Source organism: Phoenix dactylifera, chromosome 12 (genome assembly GCF_009389715.1).
Source record: "Phoenix dactylifera cultivar Barhee BC4 chromosome 12, palm_55x_up_171113_PBpolish2nd_filt_p, whole genome shotgun sequence".
NCBI lineage: Eukaryota > Viridiplantae > Streptophyta > Magnoliopsida > Arecales > Arecaceae > Phoenix > Phoenix dactylifera.
Window position 1 is genome coordinate 3,258,112 of NC_052403.1, and position 24,959 is coordinate 3,283,070.

At 38.3% G+C, this 24,959-nt stretch overlaps 2 protein-coding genes across 3 annotated transcripts; one reads left to right on the forward strand and one right to left on the reverse strand.

The window, feature by feature from the left end:
- Positions 1-1,226: 1,226 nt before the first annotated feature.
- LOC103705018 (short integuments 2, mitochondrial) lies at positions 1,227-13,769 on the reverse strand. 2 transcript variants are annotated; one of them, XM_008788589.3, is made up of 8 exons: positions 13,345-13,768; positions 11,776-11,880; positions 11,485-11,562; positions 11,042-11,183; positions 10,846-10,916; positions 9,190-9,286; positions 6,665-6,888; positions 1,227-1,692 (listed from the first exon to the last, which is right to left on the reverse strand). In XM_008788589.3, the coding sequence occupies exons 1-8, from the start codon at positions 13,504-13,506 to the stop codon at positions 1,447-1,449; spliced, it is 1,125 nt and encodes a 374-aa protein (XP_008786811.2). In that variant the 5' UTR covers positions 13,507-13,768; the 3' UTR covers positions 1,227-1,446. The 2 variants fall into 2 exon arrangements, with proteins under 2 accessions (XP_008786811.2, XP_008786812.2); XM_008788590.3 differs by lacking the exon at positions 11,776-11,880 and having other exon boundaries at positions 13,345-13,769.
- A 3,516-nt stretch (positions 13,770-17,285) lies between these two features.
- LOC103705017 (calmodulin-7) lies at positions 17,286-23,353 on the forward strand. The gene is made up of 2 exons (XM_008788587.3): positions 17,286-17,515; positions 22,649-23,353. The coding sequence occupies exons 1-2, from the start codon at positions 17,440-17,442 to the stop codon at positions 23,020-23,022; spliced, it is 450 nt and encodes a 149-aa protein (XP_008786809.1). The 5' UTR covers positions 17,286-17,439; the 3' UTR covers positions 23,023-23,353.
- The last annotated feature ends 1,606 nt before the right edge of the window (positions 23,354-24,959 follow it).

The following is a 24,959-nucleotide window of genomic DNA, read 5'->3' on the forward strand; positions in this document are numbered from 1 at the left end:
AATTTTTAAATCGACTTCCCTTAAAAATCGTAAAATTTTTAAGCCACGATCCTACCCCTGTTTCGATCGAAACAGACAAACCGGTCGCGACCTCGTTCTTGCAGCCTCCGCCGGCCCTCCGCCCTCTCCCTCCCTCTCCCACTCGCTCTCTCTTTCTTTCCTTCTCCGGCTCTAGCAACGAATTTCATTTTTATTACTGGAACCGTATCGATGAGCTGCCGGTACGGCTCAGAACGGTCGGAACCGTCCGATTTGGGATGGTTCTGCCGACCATAATGCTAATGATTGAAATATCTAAAAAAGACATCATCACTCTACAAAATTTTAAATATCGATATTTTTATTATAATTTAAATATATATAATTAATTATATTATTTTATATTTTGTATCTCACTTTTTTTTTTTCACTAGAGATGCTTCACTCTGGTGCAGTTTTTGACTTCAAAGCTGGGACTCTATCTGAATTATCTTGATGCACAACTGATAGGCCTCAACAATAATTACCTGTAGTTAATCAGGCCAGTCCCCTGTTGGCACAGCCATGTTAAGAATCCGGCTATCAATCTCTAGAAATAGACATGAAATCAACCCAGTATTCCATCCATTATTCTCTGCAAGATCAGCGAGTCAATCCATCAAAGAAATTTAAAAAAAAAAAATAAATATGACGAGCATAGAGTATATAAGATCCAGGGATTTGAAAGTTATGGGTTCCCAGATTGTCAGCAGCAGCGATCACCAAAAAGCTGTCACTGAATAATTACAGGTTTACATCAGCCACCGTATTTTCAGAAAGCAGGGGCAACTAAATAGTCATTTAGTTTTTCCATGGCCCACAATATAATACCCCCAAATTTTTCTGAATATGAAATGCCATGTCCTCCCATTGAACAATCACTACACTCGTAGCAAGTCTGAAACACCTCAGGCAAAACTATGACCATAACTAGAACTAGTTGCCTAAAGCTATCAGTAATTAAGAAAATCAGTTTCCTAACAGTTTTTCCAGTATAGGCTCCAAGGATCAGGCATTTTCACAAAACTCATTCAGGTCAGAGTAAAACCATTTTAGTGCCAAGCAGTCCCTCAAAACATCAATCATGGCAGCATTTGCCAATATGGATACAACACTTGTGCTATAATTAAAAATTTCTTCAGTTCTCATACTAGGCCAGAAAAGATTATCATTCAAAAACCATGATTACAAGCTCAAGATGAGGCTAATAAGTTAACTATGTCCCCAATTTTTTAAGTTATATTTGATCGTTTGCTTTTGCATTGCCCCTTTTTGTTTCCTTTAACCTGTTTCATTCCATTCATCAGAGGGGAAAAAAGAGAGAGAGAGAAAGGAAAGGGGCAGTCAGGTATGAGTATCATGGCTCTTTTGAACATCGCATATATAAAATACTTGACACTTTTGCTCATTTGAGTGGCAAGGGACATATTATGAAGTGTTTGGAAGATTGTCGAGAATGAAGGGGCCCAGTTTCCCCATTCTAAATAAAGTTATTAGCTTCTTGGAGACCATTGTTCGAGCTTCAGCAGATGCCTTGTGCGGTATTCTGAATGATTTTCTGAGTGCTGCAAGCTGTGTGTCGATTAGACTTTCTAGTTCATTCTCTTCCTCCAAGTTGCCCTTAAATTCTTTAAATGTAACATACAATGTCCGCTGTACTTCCTTGACAACATCCTGTGGAGAACAAATGGCTATGATTTAATATACAAGGATAAAAGGATGGTTTTGTAGGATATCCAGATTTTTAAAATGCAGAACAAGCCCATTACAAGAACAAAATCATCAACTAATGTTCATCAATTAACTAGTAAGCAGAGGTAGTGTCAGGTGGATGTCCATGAGCAACCCTGGTGGTCAACTGGTTGTGAGACAGAAATTCTACAGATGATAGAAACTCTTCGTAGTAACTTCACTAATCAAAATCAAGATATGTATATCATTATAGAAAAAGATCTTCTTGAAGTTGATGATTATATTCCACATGATAAGAATAAAAGATTATATAGCTCTGCTGAAATACCATCCAATCTCAACAACATATTGACAGAAGAGCATACATATTACAAAAAATATGCTACAAAAGCATTTCCTAGATTTTCATCTCTTTCAGATCAAGTTAGGATTTACAAGTATGAGAACAATAATCTCTATTGAATTAAGTTAAAATTAACTAGTAGAACAGCCCTTCTGTGGGTTTCAACAATTAAATCTTTGCTGCACTATTTACAACCTCAATTCCACCACCATTTCATACCCCCCGCCACCGCCACCACCTCTCTTTTTTATTTTCCGCTTGGGCACCATCCCTCCAATATATTAAATTATGTATGTTTAAAACTGTCACCTCTGAAATTCATCAAAACTACACCTAACAGATAATGTAAACAATATGGGAGTTGAACAGACATGTTGCAGGCATGATCATGTGATGTCATTTGCACAATATGGCTTTTAGAACTTCCCATTGTTGTCCAAATATTCAAAGGTGATTCATAACAAAAATGAATAAAAGGTACACAAGCATGAATATGGAAAATGTGTCCAGATCAGTGTGCTGCAGTTTCAGATCATCTCCTACTTATGTATATTGGAGCACGTTCCCTTATCAAAATATTATCAGAAAGAATGAGTCAGGCATTCACAAAGCCTTGGCAAAAGTATAACAAAAGGATCGAGGAGCGCAAACATGCCCTAGCCACTAGGTTGGCTAACTTTGCAAATTACCTTCCAAATCTTTCCTAGAGGACAAAAGAATTCTATATTCACATACCATCTAGATGTGTTTAACTATTAAAAATAGGATAAAAAATTAACGAATAAGAGAAACAATTCAAATTATACCAACTGAAGATAATGAAGACTAATTTCAATCACTAAAGCCATCTTCCAAAAGATATTATAGCCCAATAATAGAATTTAGTAGAAGGGTTAGTAAAGGAGTGAAAAGCTGAAAAGAGCTTAGATGACAATTGCATAAAGGATTTGCAAACGTGTGCTAACATGAAATATAGCTTAATTAATAATTGCAATCAGTTCACAATTAGACCCCAAACAGTTAAATATTTGGTGATTTTATGAATTTATGTATGTATTTATGATTCAATCGGGGAGAAATAAATAATTCCCTCAACCCATTGGACTTGATTTTTTTAAGAAAATTTAGGAAAAGTAGAAAATTGGCAAAAATAGAGTCTAGCAAAGTCTACCCTTGTACAATTCGGGCTGCATTCCTTTTCCAGTTGAAAGAGGACATACCTTTCAAAAATAGACATAACTAGTGGAAATAATCATGAAAATACTAAAATTCTATGAAAGGTAGATCTCTACCTTCTACCTAATTTTTCTGGACTGGAAGATATGCTCCATCAAAGTCTTTGCCAAAAAAAAAAATATTGCTTTAATCAGCCCATTTTGAGGACCCAACAATGGAATTTGGCACTAATTGTTTGATGAGTCTACCCTTAAGGGTGGCGCCATGTCGTAAAGAGCATCCTATCAGATGTTTTACAGGCAAGTTATAGCCTTCGGAAGTTTAGCACGTGATTTAGCTTTCCAATATGGTAGATCTCACTCTTAGACTCGGTTTAGTCTTCCTCGTAATAGCTAAAGTGATCCATATCAAATCTGGTGATCCTCCTAGTTCAAGGCTCCCCTTGTTTAGAAATTTTAGCGCATGTTAAATCAAAACAGAAGGAAAAATGCCTACTTTCCTGTCTCACAGTTGAACCCCTTAGCTTTGCTAGGAAGTTGACCGCTCCAGTAGATCCAAAAGGCTTCAATCCCTTGCATCTATTTTCTTTAACCCTCCAGCAATGCAATCCTGGTCTAGTGGTCTTTCCTACTCCAACCATAGATCATCTACAGCTAGTAGCACTGGTTCCTTGCCTTGGTTTTCTTAACTCCCGGATCTCGGCAACCTACTTGCCCCACTTCTCACCTCTTGATTCCACCAATTGATCGATTGAGATCGAGATGGAAGGCCGCTCATTGCCATCCTTCCTCGTTGAAGACTCCCCCTCAATCTTGATTTCAGTTGAGTGGTTAGTGGAAACAAGAGGCAAGAGCTTGCCCTCTCATAAATGGCATCAGCTTCTCATATCATCATCAACAAGAATTTATTGCAGGCATTAACAAGCCACATTGCTTGGGTAGTGATTGCAAGATCTATATTTCCTTATGTTATAGAGGATTGATCATAAACTCTCTTCCGTCCTTAATGAATTGATACTCGTCTATCACTATGGAAGACCGCATCTTGATCCCAAAGGTAGGCACTCCAAAAGATGACCTGGTAGACATCCAAAGAAACTACTTCACATGTCACCTCGTCAATGTACCTCACTTATTGCGAATTTAAATATACATTGCCTGCGGATCTTTAGCTTGACATCATTTTAAATCCAATTGAAATGGTAGGGACGCGGATAAGGCTTAGTCTGCAACTCTAGCTTTTGAACCAAACTTTAAGAAATGAGATTCCTCTAGTTTTCAAGATCAACAATAGCATCGATGATACAATACTTCACCAGGATCTTTAAGTGGAAGAGTTTCTCTCATTTCTCTGGGTCTGCCTTGGACACTACTTTGGGTTTTCTCGCTATCAAACTTAATTTTGAGTCTGTTTGCTCAAGCTCAGGTAGCTTCTCAACCTCAGTCACATTGAGGACAGTCTACATGATCATCGATAGAGATCCTGAGTGAGATAGCTTGCTTGTGGAATACAATAGTGTAGTCTTGAATAGATTGATCATACTTCTGAAATAGGTATCGACCTTCCTCATGACTAACAAGGTGAAATTGCTTTTTAATTAAGCTCTTAAATTTGCTCCAAGTTATATTAAAGATGTTGTTTCTAATATACGAATTCTACCAGATAAGAAGAGCGTGGTTGGAAAGCTTGAGGTAAGCAAAAGCTACCTTTTGGACACTAGCATATCCATAGATAGTGAACTAGGTCTCTAGCCAGCTATCAAGCTTCTCTACATCGACAATTCCATCATACATAGGGATCTCGATTCAAGCTTTGACTTAGAAGGCCGAAGACATGAATTTTCAGTGCCTGCAAGTTCCTTATCCTCCTCACTAGATGGTACATCCTCATCTCCAGACATGTAAAATAACTTTGCTATAAGAGTTGGTGATGCTTTTATTGAATACGCCCACTATGATATGAATTAAATGAGTTCAGCAATTTTCTTCTCTAATTGTGCAAAATGTCGATTCATCTCGTCATCGATCGAGGTAGAAATAGTAGCCACACTCATTTTTATCCTTCGATGCACTTCAATAATCCATAGCCCCTTTCTTACCGGCATGTGACGCTCATGCATCTAACCATAAATTAAGGTAGTCATAGATGTAAAGGACAAAAGCTCTGACCAACTTGATGTGATTGGAGAGAATTCTCTCAACCCGTTCAATTCGAATGTCCTATGAAAATATAGAAAGAAGAAGAAAAATTGGCTAATGTAGAGTCTAGATTCTCTTTTCTTTCAACAATCAATACAAAAACCGAGTTACATAGACTTTACTTATACAAGTGAGGTCTACCCTTGCATAATTCGGGCAAGATTCCTCTTCTAGTTGAAAGAGGATATAGCATTCTTGAAATAGATATAACTAGTAAAAACAATCATAAAAAAGCAAAAATTCTATAAGAGGTAGATCTCGATTTCTACATTGACTTTGTTTTCAACCACTTTACCTAATTCTTCCCGGATTAAGAAATATATCTAGTCAAAGTCTTTCTCAAAAAAAAAAAAAGCTTCAACTAGCCCCATTCGGAGGCCCAAAAGATGGAATTTAACCTTGATCACTTAGTCGATGCACCCTTAAGGGGTGGCATCTTGTCATGGAGCTCGAAAAGTTACCAAATTTCAAATAAAAGGACACCTCAATTGAACATCGTACTGGTAAGTTTTGGCTTTCAGAAGTTTGGTGCATAATTCAGCTTCCTAATATGGTGGTTCTCACTCATGGATCCTGTCCAATCCTTCTGAAGTAGCTAAAATGGTCCGCATCTAGTCATGTGTGTATGTACATTTTTTTTTTAATGAATCAACGATGCAATTGGAACAAAGGATGAGGCCATTTTAAAACAAATTGCTTATGCTACCTTGGTTCCTCATAAAAAAGAGGATAAAGATATAAATATGCAATAAGCATATAGAAAGGCACATAAAGAGAAGGTGATAGAAAAGCATTAGTAGTTTGTCTCCAAGTCCATTTATTGGACAAACAATCAATTTTGACATTTTCACTATCTTCAACAACCACATGTGCACACAAAGCAAAAACAAATGGGTGAACAATAATGTGTTCCTTCGTTTAGTCCTCTTATCCTAAACCAAAATATGAGTGTGAGCTTTAGTGTACACAAACAATTTTATAAGTGAACTACGAGAGAGTAATATATAATGCTGTAAACATTGAAATGTAAAATATACTAGACGTCTAACTAGATTGTCAATATAGATTTAGTGATCCCTGTTAGCCAATAAGAAATGAACTAAAGCTATTAGATACCCAAAGGTAAAACTCACTATAGTTACCTCCTAAGTTAAACTATGTGAATTTTGAATATGGACATCAGTCGCATGAAGCTACTTTACAATAACAAATATTTTAACCGTAAAATGTTTAATACCTCAATATATAACACATCAGACTCATTCAACCGCCTTCTCCTCTTCGGTGATGAATCTTTAAATATGTTATTCTCTTCATCAGGCATAGTTTCTGGTCCTTCTCTTTGATAGTTGTCCAAGCACACCAAACGCTCCCAATGTAAGGGTGTTTTCCGAGTGTTTAGAACAGCCAAAAGATATTGTGCAAGACGCTCTTCACCAACAACTGAATTTTTTACAGCCCCTAAACAATATGAGGAAACACATGAGGTTGTTGTTATCCAATACTTTATAAACCTAATAGAAGATCCGAGTATGAAGATGGTAGTTTGATGTACATGTCGATTTAACGGATCTTCTAAATTTGAAGATTTTTTTATGCAAATTTTTCGTGACTTGTCGTTTATGCAAATTTTGGCTTGCTATATGTAAAATGAATGAATTAATAAAAAAAAATGTGGTAGTTTCTTTTCTAAATTTAAAAAATAAACTCCTTTAAATGTAAAACCATAAACAACCATTATTATCTAACATCATTACAACCATTTGGGTCAGCTTCCATGTTTCAGAAAAAAGCCCAAGCAACCGCCTAGGCACCTACCTCAGGTAGGACAAGCGCTTGCAAACCTCTTCTAGGGCCTGGGCAGCTTGTCTAGGTAGCCAACCTAGGCCACTGCCTGAGCCATGTTTAGGTTACATCAACCTAGATGCAAATGCATGCTGAAGGACCGTCCTTCCATCATGTCCAAGAGAATTAGAGACAAGATAGGAAGGGAAACAGGTGTAGAGAGCGAATCTAGTGGCACCTGTTGGCAGCACCCATTGGTAGGATTTGGTGGCCTGCAGCCACGTGTGCATTTTATTTTGTTTCTTCCAACATTCCACTCTCTCCCACCACTTCAATTTCCTATTCCTCATCTTCTTTCTAGGGGTGCAAATGGGTTGGGTCGGACCAAGTCATGAGTGACCCCGACCCAACCCAGTTTCTCGTTCGGGTCCTAATATTGGACCCAGATCTAATTCAATAGAAGATTGGGTCGGATCAGATCGTGTCCATGGCTAAAATTTTTGACCCAACAAGTCATTTAGGTCAGGTCGGCTCCATTAAGATCTCTTTGGCGATCTTAAATGTGACCCATGATCAGTTATGACCTGCATGACATTCTCCTCTCCTACCTGATTAATCACCTCCATCAATTTGAGGATGTATGTGGTGTCGTGCACCTGATCAGAAGCATCGACCAACTTGTGGAAGAAAATCTTCATATTATAATATGTCAAGAAGTTGATAATGTTCCACTTAATAGGACCGGTCCAACCATCACACATCACCATCAGTCCATATGTAGGCCACTTGCTCTTGTATGAGGCAATCCACTTCTCTAGCATTTTATTATTGTCAAGAAGTTCACCGTAGATGTCCTTTGATCCTGAAGGATCTACACCGAGACCAGCAACCTGTATGAAGAAAATGACAGACTAATAGTATGTATTGTCTATTTTGCTAGAATATGACTGAAGTAGAACCAAAATCTAATAGCTCGCCACAGGTCCTACTTATCTTTCTTCAACATTGTCAACCCTCTGCTGCTTCGAATCCCTGTTGGAGAAGGCATGTGGATCTAAATCGTGGATGACTGCTTCTAGTGGAATCTTTCTAGATGACTTTTTTTGCTACCAAAAGCTCCAGCATAGATACAATACAGTCACCACCTCTACTAATGGCCTTCCTGACTGAGGTCATCCTAAACTTTAGATATGTCCTTGTGCTCGCAGAACCGGAGCCTGAATCGTAGTATGTAGGCCTAAATCAAGCCCTATGCCTAGCCACCTCATCCTGCTGCCATTGATCATCCAAGCTCACCTGCATGGCATCCTGGATATGTCTCCTCAAAGTCTAGAGCGAATGCCTCCTCTGACTTTGTAGAGTGATAGAAAGGTAGCTTTGCCATTCGGTGGTCCACCTCTGCCTTCTTGAAAACCCTATCCTTTGTTGTTATGAAGTCAACGAAATGCTTTTTCATCAGCTGTTAAACCTTCTGTGAGTATTTTCGACACATAGAAATGTTGATTTGAGAATATTTTATGTTGTTCATTTTATGATTTGTATTATTTTAAAGCAATAAGATGCATCATCTAGGTTAAATCAGAATCATAGAAACATCAAAAAAATTCAAAAAAACATCAAAAAAATAAATTAGACTTAAATTCATAGAAAAAGTGCGAAAAGAGTGATTGCCAAATAATTTTTTTTGAGAACTCCCAAAAAAAGAATTAAAATGTGCCGGTCCATGAACCGGCACGCCCTACCAATTCGGTTCGATACCGAACCGTACCGAGTGCCGGCTGGTACGAGTCTCTATACCGATTCGGTAGACCTTGCTTGGTGCACCATCCAAACGAGATCGAAGAAAGAAACTTGTCAGTGAAGGAACTCACATTACAACAAATTTGAATTTAAAACAAATACAGACAATAACATTAAACAAATGACAATAGTGATTCTACGATAGACAGAAAGTAGTAGCCATTAAATAGCACTTACCTGTCAAAGCAAGCTTTAAACCTGTCTCAATATCTGGGATGCTAGGCATCAACACACCTGGTGTATCCAACACATATATGCTAGGCCGGTTTGCAATCTGTCCACCATATCTTTAAACTTACTTCATAGATTTTGAGAAAATCACAAAATATACAATCATGGAATTAGAAAAAGTTAATCAGCATACATGTATACATACCAACCATAAGACAGACAACCATTCAGATAAATGAATGGATAGGTAGTATATTATTGCACAATGTCCAGAGAATATTCTAGAAAACAGTTTCTCATCGAAATGAGGCTTATCATACTAGTAACAAGCATTGAATAACAGCGGGAACATTGTTTGAACTTCTACCTAAAATTTGAAATTGACACTTTTCGATTGTAGCCAAAATCAATCAGAAACTGGAGCTGGTTTTGGAGTTACCAAGATTAACTTACAGGACCAAACTCATGATAAGTATAAGTTATAAATGGACACTTCTTGTTGTTTCTTCATTTCTTCCAATGAGGCAAAATTCCCTGAACATGAAATAAGAGTTTGTAGGTTTTGAGAAGATTTGGAAGCATTGCAACATTACATTCTAAAGGTATGTAGAGAAACTAAAGTTTTTGACAAAGGCTATCCTAGAATATCGATCTCATAGGCATTTAAATTAACATACCTTGCGCCACCATCAAAATTTAAAATGATAAATTACATTCTTAGGATGTTTTTTTAACATTATATTGTTTTAGATAATTTTTTGACTATCTCAATTCTAAACCATTGAGTAAAATCAAAACTTTCAAAACAATTTAGTATATTTTTAAATAATTTCCTAAAATTTTCTTGACCTATTTTTTTAATTCTCAAAAAATTCTAATTTCAATTGAAAAATTAATCAATAATAAAATCTTGCCCTAGAAGGCTATGCATTGGTATTGAAGGTTTCCCTTGAAAGATGAGATTGATGATGTGTTTCAAAAACATGTCAATGTCCTCACTCACCAATATGATACTTGGAGTCAAGGCTTTAGGTACCGACGGGACATCGAGATTTTAGGTACTAGTGATATTGATGCATCCTGCTGATACCATACCATTCCAACAAGAAAATGGTACCAATGACGGGTGTGGGACATCAGTCTACTCATGGACCAAGATGTCCTGCCCGTCCCTGTGGAAACAAGTCGAGGCAGGTTGTTACCAAGACCTGTTCAGCTGTTACCAAGAATGACTTGACCGTATCATTTGGTTTTTGAAAAAAAAAGGAGAGCTAAGGGAAATTATGCTCTCTTATCTCATGCATGTCATACTGATTCGGTACCGGTTCCAGTACGGGTGGCATACCGAATACCAAACCGGTCCCGGTACGGATGGCGTACCAACATTTGGTACGCTAAAAAACTCATACCTTACTATACAAACACTATGTTAGTGTGGAACCGATACGGAATCCGGTACCGAGACAGCGAACCTGGACTTTAACCTTTGCTTGCAGAAAAATTAACATGCCATAAGAGACATATGAAACTGAGATTTAATAGAGGTTATAGCAAAAGCAAAATAGGATATTGAAACACTTTTTAGCCCAGGTAAACCACGAAGAACATCAACATCTAATAATAACAAACATTTTTAATAATGCTCAAAAATATGAACTTGACCTTATATCCTGCAATATCTTGCGTAACACCTGGCAATGGTCCCACTGTAGCTCGCTTGATCTTCTCCTCCACTACGAAGAAGCATCAAAAATAATATGTGATTAATATTTTTAAACTAGGTAAGATGAGAAAGCATGCACCAATTTTTCTAACAAATGATGCAAAGTGTGGCATACTTCGTAACTTCAAATCTTACCAGGCAAACGAGAAGTTGCAATCTGATGGATGGAATTAATGAGAGCTGATTTGCCGACATTAGGAATGCCAACAACAATGACAAGAAGTGTAGGTTCTCTAGAGATCACTTCTTTCAGCTTTAATTCCACAAGCGCAAGAAGCTTTCATTCATAAACCACAAATCAGATTTCTTCGTAACGTGGACTACAACATAATTACACAAATGCAGTAATCTTTAAAAATCATGAAATATAGATAAATGGACATATCTTTTCAATATAATTTGAAAAGTATTCATGAAATTCTAAGTAAATGGACATTGTCATTGCTGACAAAGAAGTGGAATAATCAGACAAAATGTTTCTATTTTTGGTGTTTTATATACAGTATTCATATTATAAATGCAATGGCTATTCTGTAAATGGCAATAATAATAGTAACATAATGATAAATTTTATTGACCTGGGTGACAGAACTTTTACTGTGTGCACTGATTGGAAGACAATCTTCCTTGCACGAATCAAAATGCCGAACCCAACGCTGCAAGTTATGAGAAAACAAATGCTATAGTAAAGAATACAAATTCAAAAATTTAATTGAATGAACAAGGAGAAAAACAACAAGTACTAAAGCCATAATTAAAATCTTTGAAAAGGAGATAAAGACATTAAAACAGAAGTATAGATGGGTAACTTCATAGGAGGCCATACCATCAACCCGAACAAGATAATTAATTGAAAGAAGACGACTTACATGCATTATATTCGGATTTGCTAAATCCTTCTTGTTTAGAGCAATTACACGTCTCTTAGAGGAAAGCACACTTTGAAAGTCTTTATTGGCTGAGGATAATGGAATCTGTCCGTAAGTTACAGAATTAGAAATAAGCTTCTTGTCAACTGATAAAAAGAATATTAGAAAGAGATAATCTTATATCTCTTCATATCTCTCAAATTAAAATGTTTCAAGCATTCGCACTTGCAGTTGTAAATGTTGCAGCCTCATATTGATGAGTTTGATTGCATAAATTTGGCAATGCTTGGGCCAAAAAGACTCATGTAAATAGAATTTTATGATGCTAAGCTCTTGAGAGAAAAAGGAAAGAAAAGGTACAGATCAATAAATATACAATCTATCAGGTATGAGAAAATTTACCATTTTTGACAATCAACTAGGAATACTTATCAAACCACAAATAAAAAAGCAAACAAAGAAAAGAATGTCATGAACACAAATAATAGAAAGACTAGTGATACTTCTAGATTAGAGAACTTCAGTTTCTCTTTGAACCACAAAAATTCAGAATCCTTTCTTACATTCCTTTAAAAACATCAACGACATATATGTAAAGGAGAGAGAATACATGGTTTCAACCCCTTCATCCAGATCAAAAAAGAGATAAAAAAAAAGTTCTTACAAAAGCAAACAGCCCAAACCAAGGAAAGAATCTAATTAAAAAATACCCACTAGAGGGGCTGATTGCATGTAAACAGAGCATTAAAAGGGTAGGTAAGCATGGATGGACTGAAAACTCTCAACCTAGCACCCTTAGTCCAAAAGGTGTAGTCAAAGCAGGAAGTTTGAAGTTTGACCTAAACCTTCTACATTGGAAACAAAAGTATCAGTTTTGCCTCAGAACCAACCCAAAACTAGAGCCAGTTTTGGTGTTTCAGCTAAAACTAACTTATATGACCCCATTATACATATAATAGAATATAGATAAGGGAGTTTGAGCCAGGAATAACAAGAATTTATCAAGAACTGAAGAAAATCAACCATGAAGCCACCTCACACTAATATCCACAAAACCTAGTTATCACATTAATCCAAGTCCTTTCTTTATCTGGTCCATCACATGTAGGTTCCCCTCCTACATAAGAGAGCTCTACAAACATAAGATTCTCATCAATGACATAATTTTTCTAAAACATCCAGCCTAAATGAATTCCCCACATGGGCCTACTCCCTCTATGTGTGACCCTTATAACTCTTCTTTTTCACTGCGCCTGGCTGAATGAAAATGAGCTTTCGAGCTTCAGATATATTCAGCATTCGTGATCAATTTCGTGTCACTGATAAGTTGAAACTGTTTGGTGATAGTTTCGGACTCTTTCAGAAGGCCAAAGAAGACAATCAAAGCGCCTAACCTCCTAAAGAAATATAATTGCATCTTCAAAGCCCAAAATCTTATTGTCAAGCAGGTGGTAGGCACTTGTTCTCAAGGCCAATTCTCAAAACGACTAAGTTTCCATTAAAAATATTTTCATGATCCATAACGATACACTTGCTAGAAGAAGAGAGCGAGGGAGAAGGACGACTGACCCGAGAGTCGCGGACTTCAATGACGAGGTCGGCAACCTTAAGGCGGTCGCGGATGGCCCGAGTGGCGGCGGCCATGTGGCCAGGGAACCAGTTGATGACCCCGCCGCTGGCGTTGAACCCCATATCCGCTATCCGTTTCCCCACCTTCGCCCCCACCCCCATCCCCTCCTCACCCGGCACTAAAACAAACTCTTACTGGAGAAGGAGTAGGAGGAGGAGAAACAGGTTTTTTCCTTTTCTTTTTCTTTCTTTTGCTTGGTGGGGGACCAAAAAAGAAAGAATAAGATGTCGCTATGCCTCTGCTCCTCTATTTGATCTCTTGGTGGTTGTTTGCATTGGAGGCGATGCGGGGAAGAGAAGAAATGAAGAAGGGTGAGGGCAAAACCTCTGCAAAGCCCTGGCTGGGACACGGCTTCATAGCAAAGCCCAATACGATGGCTCGAGCCTGGGCCTGTCCAGCCCAAATGCAGCCAGAGCGCTGCCGTTAATGTCGCAGGCCTTAGCCCGGTGGGTTGGGGGTGGGGGGGGGAGGCAGGGGGACGAGAATGGCTCGATTTGGACCGTTTGATTGTTGATTTTTGGGTTTTTTATATGGCTACCCTCTAAAAATTCAAATTTATGAAAATACTTTCTTAAAATTTATATTTATTTCTGTACCTTATAAAATACTGTTTTTGCAGCGATAGACTCAGAAACTGAAATAGACTAAAAGATGACTTTCCTAGAGGAGAGAGGAAATCCGTTTAGATAGGGCAATAGCCCGATTTTTATTGAATATTTTTTCATGTGCTTGTCTTGTATTGAGGCAAATGCCCCTAATATAACGGTTCTTCTAATTTAAAACCGTTAATTTTTTAACGGCACTAGATGGCATGGGTATATATGCAAAAATAAGAATAAAAAAGAGGACAAAATAGCAAAACAAGTGTTTTATAAGGGTCTATATGCAAATATCACTTTTGAAAGGGTATTCATACAAAATTCGAAATTTAGAAGGGTATTCATGCAAAAAAAAAACTCTTGATTTTATTAAGCAATGCTTGTATAAAGTATTGTTTGTGCTTCACTATGAGTTGCAATACATTTATATTTCTTCCTAGCATAAAGCCTCAAACTCAGTTCCATTTTTAATTAATCAATGAGAGAAATGGAGTTGCGTTCGCATTTTGATACCGGCTAAAGTGCTACCTAAAATGATACATAATTTTTTTTTTATTTCTTGTTTATTATATGATAAATAATCTAAATCAACTAGGACTTTTTTCCAAATGCCACATGGAACAAATTAGCAAATTCCTAATCAATCAAGGACTCTTCAACGCCATAGACTCAATTAAATTAGGCATTAGAACAACTAAACTCAATGTGACTTGACCCAATCCTTATATGGACTCAATCTAACATTGGACACACCCAATGTTGGACTCAAACTCCTTAATTCTAATCAACTTGGACTCTTTAATTGACACATAACTAAGAGTCCAAATTTGCTAGGACTCTTTTACATGACTCATGGACTCAATGTGACTTGACACATGGACTCGTTGTCAGTTGACTCATGCACAAGCTTCATTATAGTTGCTGGAACTCTTGAAACCCAATGTGCTTTGGTGCTCACCCAAGAAGAGAACTCAATTTCCATGCACGCCTCAGCATTGGGCTCATGCTCCTGCATCAATTCTCCCCGGCTGAAAAGAACTCGACTCCATCGAGTTGGGGCTGATTTGAAGAATTCTGCTTCGGGTGAGATTCGCCATTTGATGCGTGCACGGTGCAGGCTGATGCGCGCCAAGTGAGCTCTAGTGGAATTAGAACTCTAGGCTGATGTGATGACGGGCCGCCAACTAGATGACCAGGCATGGATGCGGGTCCGGTGTGCACGGGACGTGGATCCAGTGCACACGGGATGCAAGTCCAGGAGAACGTCGGGAGATGGTGCTGCATGGGGCTGCTGCGACTGTGGCGCTTGGTTGCAGCCTTGCACGCGGGCGCTGGGCATGGCACCGCGCATGGATCAGCTGGTCGTTGTGTGTGCTTCTCTCGGTTTCTTCGAAAAATCAGATTATTCTCATTAAAGTCATATGGTCTCACCTCTGAAATTTCAGATTCGACCTCCTTCGCAACCGTCATGAATGTGTCCTTATTTTCATGGCTGATTTTCTTGACTCGCTGCATAGACAACACCCTTTGATTACTAAATTTTCAGGCTTGAATTCAGCAATCTGAAGTGGCTTTAGAACAATTTTCTTATTGGCATACATCAAAGAATAATAATGGGAATATCCGTCATACTTCACCCGTCGATCATATAACCAAGATCTTCCTAGAAGGATGTGGCACGCTTTCATGGGCAAAATGTTGCACCACACATCGTCATGGAAGTCCTTTCCTAGTGAAAAGCTAACTAGGCATTTTTGCTTGACGGGAATAGAAGTATCGTTAATCCAACTTACTCGGTAAGGCTTGGGATGAGGTTCCGATTTCAGCTTCATCTTTTCAGCAAGTTATTGGAGACGATGTTCATCCTGCTCTAGTTGTCGATGATGAGGTTCATGGCCTTGTTGTTGTGCTCGACACGGGTGTGGAAGATGTTGGTGTATCTCCAATCTTCTTCCACGTTCTCTTCTTGTTTGCTACTCGTGAGAATCTGGCGAACAATGCATACGGGCATATCTAAGCTTTCTAGCTCCACCCCAGGCGCCTCTTCTTCATTGCCTTCCTCCTCTTCCTCAACCTCAGTGGGTTTAGAAGAAATTTCAAAGGGCTCCACTGTCTCATCCTCTTTACACACCAATGCAAATCACTGGTCTCTGGTAGGACAAACAACGACAAAGTGTCCTCATCCGCCGCACTTGTAGTGCTCGAATTGCCTCTCTCTTTGCGCCATAGGTCTCTTTTCTTTTTTGCTGTTTGAAGGTCATAAAAAGGAAAAACATGTTCCATAAAAGTGACATCCCATAATACAAGCAATTTTTTTGTTTCAAGCTTAAACACTCGATAGCCTTTTTGTCTTAGGGAATAACTAGGAAATATGCATGGTGAAGCTAATGAAGAAAATTTATCCCTATGCGCACTCAACGTTTGGGCATAGCAAAGACACCCAAAAATGCGTAAATGATCATATATTGGTGCAGCATTAAAAAGTCGTTCATATGGAGTCATATAATCAAGACTGGGTGAGGAAATCCGATTAATTAAATAGGTGGCAGTGAGCACGCATTCACTCCAACAAGAAAGTGGAAAGTTGGCTTGAAATCGCAAGCATCGAGCTACGTTAAGAAGGTGACAATGCTTGAGTTCAGCCACTCCATTTTGTTGGAATGTCTCAACGCTGCAACATAGGCGGTGGCTGACGTGGCGCCACGTGCTGTCCAGTTAAAGCCACTCCGATGGTGGGCCTCCCCGCGTGGGAACCGCACCGAGCTGGGCCAACGCCCGATTGATTAATTAAATTTATTACAGAATCGTTAATGGTACTTAAATCGATAGAAACGTTTTATTAAGTGCGGAATCCCGACAGACTAAAACGCTGCATCACCGCCCCACTCCTTCATTCTCCCTCTTTTGCACTTTAAGCCCTTTTAACTAAATTACGATGCTGTCCCTGTTTCTTCTTTATGGGCCAGGATGTGGGTGCCGCTCATGAGATTTATTGAAAGAGGATGTCATTCAATTTGCGATGTCAAAAAAAAAGAAGCTTATCAACTAAGAGATAATTGAGAATTTTTTATTAAAAAATTGTATGATACGAGATGGGGAGTTCCATGCCAAAAAAAACAGTTAATTCAGTTATAAATTTTCATTTAATTTCCACCTATCAAGCTATCCTAAAAAAAAAGTTTAGCAAGTGCAGGGGCGATCAAAGCAATTATTTTCAAAAACAGGGGCATTTCCGTTATAATGTATGCCTCGTATTGAAGAACGCCGTCACGTCCGGATGAAGAGCATAAGATGCCATTCGCATCCTCCGCCGGTATAAAAGATCCCGACCGATCCTCCCCGACCAAAAAGCCGTTGAACTCTCCTCGCCGTCCCTCCTCCGCTTAACGCCTCTCTCGATCCCTCTTTCTCGATCTCTCTCGGAGAAGAACAACGATGGCCGATCAGCTCACGGACGACCAGATCTCCGAGTTCAAGGAAGCTTTCAGCTTGTTCGACAAGGACGGAGACGGTCAGATCCCCTTGATCCTCCTTTCTTTGATTTATTCTCCACTGGTCTTGTTTCTTTTTTTGCTTCTGATCTCGTTTTGTTTGAGACTGAATGCTCTTTTGCCAGATCCGGATATGGATTGGCTGGTTCTATCGAGATCGTTAGTATAGGGTTTCTGATAGATTTCTATTGTTAGATTATATATTGGAATCTCATGCCTCTACTTTTTTTTTGGGATTAATAGTTGTTGATTTTTTTTTCGTTAGATTTTATTTGGACCTTTCTGGTTGATCCAGTTTTTGATGGTTGACGATCTCTATCTTTTTAGTATGGTTTGCTGATTCTTGTATCACTGGATCTGGCTTTGGATTATGGGGTTCTAAGTCTGTTTGCTATTTGCTGATCGATTCCATCTTGTTATGATGTTGCAACTTTTCTGAATTTTTCTTTGATCATTTGGTTTTTTGTGATTGGCATTTTATGTGGTCCAGTTGCTTGAATGACTACAACATCCGATTGAAGGATGATGACATGCACCTGTTGTTGATTTTATATGTTCGAAGTTATTTAGAACTGGAAATATGTTTGTTCTCTCTGTTGATGGACGCAGATATTAGTTAGTTAATTCAATTTGGAAAAAAAAAAACTTTTCCACCTTCATGTTTCAGTAATTTGTGTTCTTTGTGCTGGGTAGTGGAGCTAAGGGCTTGTGATCCTCAATATTTGGAAAGTCGTTCTAGTTGTTGAAGTTTTAGATGCTATTGGTTGAATTCATTCATCTCTCTTGTGTTTAAGGAAAAGTTGGGCCTTGTCCGACCAGTTGATTAAGATAATGAAACAGGAAACAAGTTCGTCCTTTTTTATTCAGTTAGTGTTAAAAACTAATTGAAGTAGTCATACAAGTTTTTGAATCCTTCGACAGGGCTCTGAACTGTACACTTGTGATAATACCATCATTTTTTACATGATATCTATTTTTAGTGGTCAAATGTGTCGTATTCGGTTTAAGATTCTGGAGGGATTTATTACAGTATCTAGTAATTGTTTGAAATACTATAAGTTTGATCTAGTCTATTTGACATGTTTTGGCATGTATTGGTGTGCAACTTCCAGCTGAATTTGGTCCATCTGTCTTATTTGTATTGTTTGTTTTTCTGAAACTTACAAATTGAAGCTTCAGTACCTCTAGTTTAGGAGAATTTACTATCATGCTATTATATAAAAAAGGTAAGAAGAATATGTGACACAAAGTGCATGATTGACCATATATCTGTCCTCTGAAACTTTGACATGTGAATAATTTATTTTGGTGGAGTCATAAACTTTTTAAGAAGGTTTTCTGCATTAATAAATGTATAATCAAAAATTAATTTCGAGTTCTTATGTTGAAGTGATAAGGAAAAGAAACTAACATTTTCCAGGATATGTTTATGCTAGTTCCTTTCCTCTTGCTGGAGATACAAAGCGAGAGTTTCCTTTTCAACATGGGTCCAAAGTGAACCCTGTGATTCTCCAGCCGTTGAGCTTCTGGAAGCTTTTATCTAATCACCCTATAGGGTAAATTGATTAATGAGAAGCAGCATTAATATAAAAGGGCAAAGTGGAATTAAAAAAGGATTTCATTTCTGAATTATATTATATCTACATCTTTATGATCTTACAGGATATGGTTCAATCAGTGGAAGCACTTTTAATTTATCTACCATTATACCTATTGTCAATGACCCATTAATTTTCAAAGATGTTGACATGGATCATTTACATTATTATACACTTAACAGTTCCTTACAGGGAAGTTAACAATATCTGAAATTAGAATTACGATAAAGTAATTTATTGGCTGATATAGATCATAATTCTAAATTGATTACTTTGTTCATGATTTTGGTATGACCATTTTGAAACGCTTTATGTGGCACGGCCGGTGTACCTCCAAAGATGGGTTATTCAAGATCGAAAGTTTAGATTTACCTATTTTTTTCAATAAGAAAAGCGCTTCTCCAGATACCACAAAAGATCGTTGACAAGTCTGATCCCTAATCGTGGAATTGTGACTTTCGCTCCATTTCTGCCTCAGGCAGGATCAAAACTCTCCATTTTTCGAGTTAGATTTAAGCCCTTCTAAGTGATCTCTTTCGGCAAGGAGAATTTCTACCTTGTGGTCTTCATTCCCGATTCTCTTCCCCACCCATCGCCCATGTTTAACACGTGTTACAGGTTGCTAAAATGTCATTATCGAACTTGAGTTGGAGCTTCTTAACCTCGATCTCGATCGACATCCTAATAAGGAAGGAAAGTCTTTCAAGTGCTCTCTGCCTTGAGTGCGGTCTTTCGCTCCATCTCTAAACATTCCTTCCTACCCCGGCTTCCTTCGAGGGAACCTTCCTTCGCTACTCTTAATAATCTCATATTGGCGAATAAGGGGTAAGAACCCGCATTTACAAACAAATTCATACGGCGAGATAACTACTACAAGGTCGATGAAAAAAATCCCTTACTACCCTTTCACTACCGTTTTTATTAGAACTTATCTAAAGAAAAGGAGAATCTTCCCGCTTCGGATAATGCCTCAATAGCGCGCTTTCACCACTGCAAATTGTTCCGTTCCCGTGGCTCATGGATAGCTTTCAAAGCTGTGTATAGGGAAAGGTCTTCATCTTTTTTCTTTCCTCTTTTGCTTTGCAAGCAGTTTGAACATTAGAAGTTGTAGATTGTGCCCACACATTTAGTTGTTTAATATATTTTATTTTTGGTCTTTAAATGTCATCAAATTGGATGTACTCTCAATTCAAAAAATAGTTGGAATCTAAGTCTACCTCATTGTGGGTTTTAAAAAGTTTGGATTTAGTGTTCTATTATCGAATCCTACATATGATAGTTTTTGTAGTAATGTTTATTAAAAAGAATTTACTTCAGTTGTATAGTAAGCTTGGCAAGTAAGGATCTTTTGGGTGTTTTGCTGTAGTTCTTTATATATGCATGTACAAATTATTAAGATACTTGGATTCTACACTTAGATAATCCTTTTTTTTTCAGTTATCTCATTTAATTTTCTTTTTTATTCTCTGTTTCTTTTCTTTTTTATCTTTCTCTTTTTCTCTTTATGTCTTTTTCTTTGGATTCACATAGCGTAAGGGCAGGTTTTCTATATATCTGTGTAGCAGAAGGTTTTCTTTCCTTTTCACCACCCGATTAGCTTAGTGTGAGATGCTACTTGAATATGGAGTGTGAGATGCTGCTTTTTGCTTTTAAAGGCTGGCCTTGTGATCACAAATTTTCGAGATTTCATGGTTCATCCAAAGTGAAAGCAGGCTTGCAGACAAAACAAGCCACTATTGCACCCACATTTTTTTCAATGTTTGTGATCTCAGCTATTGCAAATTTATGCTTTTCGAAGGGAAATCTGTTTTGGAGACATTCCCTGACTTGAAAATGCAAGGTAGAATCTTTGGAATACTTCTTAGGTTTAAACCATGATGTTTCAGATGAAACATCACGAAATTGTCGTGGAATTTGTTGTCATGATAATGTAATAGTTTTGTAGCACATGAAGATCTATGCATTTCACATTAGGCTATTTTATGTTGTACATCCAACAGTTCAAGACTAACTGTTTCTTTTGATTAATATAGCATTCGGTTAAGACAATGTTAGTTTTCAATTGAACATTTAATTGGATCAAATGTATTTGGTTTTTTCAAATTCTTGAGATGTAGAGGGCAGTTAGATAGGGTCAGAAACTACTGGTCTCTTGTTCAAATTTGAATATGATCATTTGGGTTCAAATTCTTAAGATTTAGAGATTTTAGCAGTCAGATAGGGTCAGAATTTACTAGTCTCTTGTTCAAATTTGAATATAATTATTCGTTGCAACTCAAGCCTGTGGGATCTGATAGATGACTAATTACATTAGGCATTTGGATCTTTATCGTGTTAGTTATCCATTTACATATGCTCAATGCATTGTGGCCTAGGTAAAGTATATGATCAAGCAGATTGTCAATTTTGTGTGTAACAGTGCTTGGGTGTGATGTTTTTTTTTTTTTTTTTTTACTTTTTCATGCAACTGATTACCATGCATCATTTTGTAACCAAGATAAGTTATACCATAGCTTTTTCTCCTAGTTCAACCAGCACGTGCAGATTGTAGCAATGCCACTTAATGGTATGCCTTTTGTTACATACTTGAAGCTCAACAAACCTTTTAATTTCTTTATGGTGTATGCACTCCTTATTTCATCATTGATTATTGAAGCTAATGGCATTCACTAATAAGAATCTACTGTTTGTGATATGGGAAAAATTAAGCAATGGCCATCCACATCTGCACTATATTATGCTCATAAGTGCTAAAACAAATTTGCCGAAGTTGTGAACTAGGAAAGAGTTGAAGTTAGGATTCAAGAAGACTTTGCTGTCAAGGATTTTGTATTTGATGCATGTGAGAGATATGTTTCTATATATGCTAGAATTTGGCTTAAATCTTGTTTTTGGATCAAGTGGCTGCATTGAGTTTGGCTGATTTTGTTGTACTTTGTTTTGTATGCTGCTCTGTCTGGTCTCTTTCTCTCCTTTTGTGGGTAGCTTCATGGGCTGAACTTTACCTAGGTCATCAAAGATGTGCATAAAAACCATAGCGTAGAATGCTGGCAAGTGGTTTCTGTCCAGCATGACAGGAGTATATAAGTTCTACTATTGGGAGGTGATTTATGCCTTGCAGTTCCTGAGCCTCCTTATTCACTGGCAAATGTACCTGAAAATGCAGTCCTTTTGTCAGCGCCCATACACATTTATTTTATGTTTTGAGACTTTGCAGCATAGCATGCTTTGCTCCATTTTTGCATTTTCACTAGTCCGTCAACTTTTAACTGATTATTGTTGTTTGATCACTTCCTGGTTCATTAGTTTACATTTGTGCTACATGCTTTCTTTTATTTATTTACATTGTTATTTATTTATCTAGCTGAAAATTTTCATTTTAGCCATGCTACGGTAACTTATGTTAAAGATTGGAAAGCAGCATGCTTTGGAATATGCACGCTACTATTTTAATTTGTGTTGAATATTGCTACTGGGTATGGAAATTCCCAGATGAAAGGAAAAGCTATGTGATATGAAATCGTAATACAGTTTATTTTTCATGAAACTGCACAGGTTGCATCACAACCAAGGAACTGGGAACTGTTATGAGATCACTGGGGCAGAATCCTACTGAGGCAGAGCTTCAGGACATGATCAATGAGGTGGACGCAGATGGCAATGGTACAATAGACTTCCCAGAGTTCCTTAACCTGATGGCTCGCAAGATGAAGGACACTGATTCAGAGGAGGAGCTCAAGGAGGCCTTTCGGGTGTTTGACAAGGACCAAAATGGGTTCATCTCAGCTGCCGAGCTTCGCCATGTCATGACCAACCTTGGTGAGAAGCTAACTGATGAGGAGGTTGATGAGATGATCCGCGAGGCTGATGTTGATGGTGATGGCCAGATCAACTACGAGGAGTTCGTCAAAGTCATGATGGCCAAGTGAGAAATCCTTCCTCACTAAGAACCTTTATATAACAAGCAGAACATCATGGCAGCTTAGTAGTATTATGGGATTCCCTTCATTCGTGGTCTTGTAGTTAGTAGTAGTTATTTAGTTAGTTGTGTCCTAGTTGTGGAAAATATAAGAACAGCGATACATACCGTCTCTCTTCTGGCTTGGATGGTTGTGTTGCACTGTTTGTGTTTGTTTCTGTTTCCTGATCTTTTCATCCTCTTCAGAACTTGGACTTGGATCTATATGTAGGATCTTCCTTTTCCATTATCTTCTAAACTATTGCAAACTAGCTACAGGGCGCCATCTTGGATGACTCAAATTTTGTTGAAGTCATTATTTTTATCCCTTTTTTTTTTTTGTATGTGCCCTTCTTCCAATCGACGTGGTTATCATCATTTGATCCTTCAAACTGCTGTATGTATCCGTTCCAGTGCGACCAAACTTAACACAAAACCGGTGATTCTCTGGTTCTTCTGGGTTCCTTAAAATCACTGTCACACCATGTTTCTTGGTTGAGCGCATCTTTAGGGTATTTTTTTCGTCTGTTTGATGGCCTTAAACGCCCTAAACCTCGCAGGGTCGACGCCCATCCTTTTTCTAATTGTTGTTTCTTTCGCACTTGGAGAGCAGGCCAAATTAAGAAACCTTTCATCTCAATTGGCCTGCAAGCAAGTGATCCGTTAAAGCCCGTGGCATTTGTTAGCTCTTTCAGGGCTAGCTGTTCGTATTCGCGCTGCATGAAGTTTTTTAATCTGGATTCCGATCTACATTGGTTGGATGCTGTGCTGCCATGCTCATACATCTTTTATGCGAAACAAATATCATATCAATGAGATGATGGCTTGACGTGGCTGCCATGCTCTATCGGACAATTTGGTCATCTTTCTCACCCAGAAGTACAGAATAAAAATCCAGAGAGAATCAGAAGGTGAAAAAAAAAAAAAAAAATCTCGGCCACTCAAATGGACGCAAGTCTGGACCAAAATGAAGGTGCCTATCAGGCATCTTTCAGTCTCTTTAAGAGCGCGGCAGTCCTTACAAGTAACCACGCGTCGCAACGCCGCGAAAAAGGCAGTGCTATCTCGTATAATGCAACACCTATAATAAAAAGTGATTACCGGAGAAGTCGCATTCTTGGGGTACACATGGACCTTAGAAGGCACATCAGCAGTTCCTGGCTTGATGGGGTAGGGCCTCCCGGCGATGCCTGCAATGGATGTGACTTGAAGGTCCTAGAAGCATTTTGCACCCTACAACACAGATGTGTCTTTAGATTTCAACAAGCATTTGGCATTGATTGGTTCATGAGTGTGGATTCTGTGTGGCTTGCCACCACCGTGGGTCCATTTCACCTTAGGATGAAATGAATCCATCTACGATGATTTCATCCATCCATCCTAGATTTATGGCGGATCTGATCCACCTAATAATTTCTTCTGAAGGCTTTATGCGGTTTATACGCATAAAGAGGTTGCAGGATTCAAAAGGCGGGTGGAAGAGCTCTGATCTGCTTTGCCATTTGGAATCTTTTGCAGGAGGCGGCAAAAGAAGATAGAAGAGAAGAGGAGGGGACGCATGGCTGAGCGAAGCCCTTCGCCGACGAAGTGCGGTGGCCGTTGCTCAAAGAACTGCACCATCCTCTGATAATAACATGGTGATAGCTGTGGGGAAAGTCATATCGTCGGAAGGAACAAGCTTGCAATAACTGGAGACATCGCCAAACTACCATAATCCGAAGAGAGACTCAAAACTCTGGCACGTACATCGTAGGTCATTTGTGCATGGATATTTTTATTTGCCTGGCATGAAGGCTAATCACAATCTATTATAGCTAAACGGCCAGAATCATAGTAAGGTGACAACCCTCTAAAGCCCGTCTGATGCTTCGGTTCTCTCTCTTTTGCGAGAAATATTGGGCGTCTATC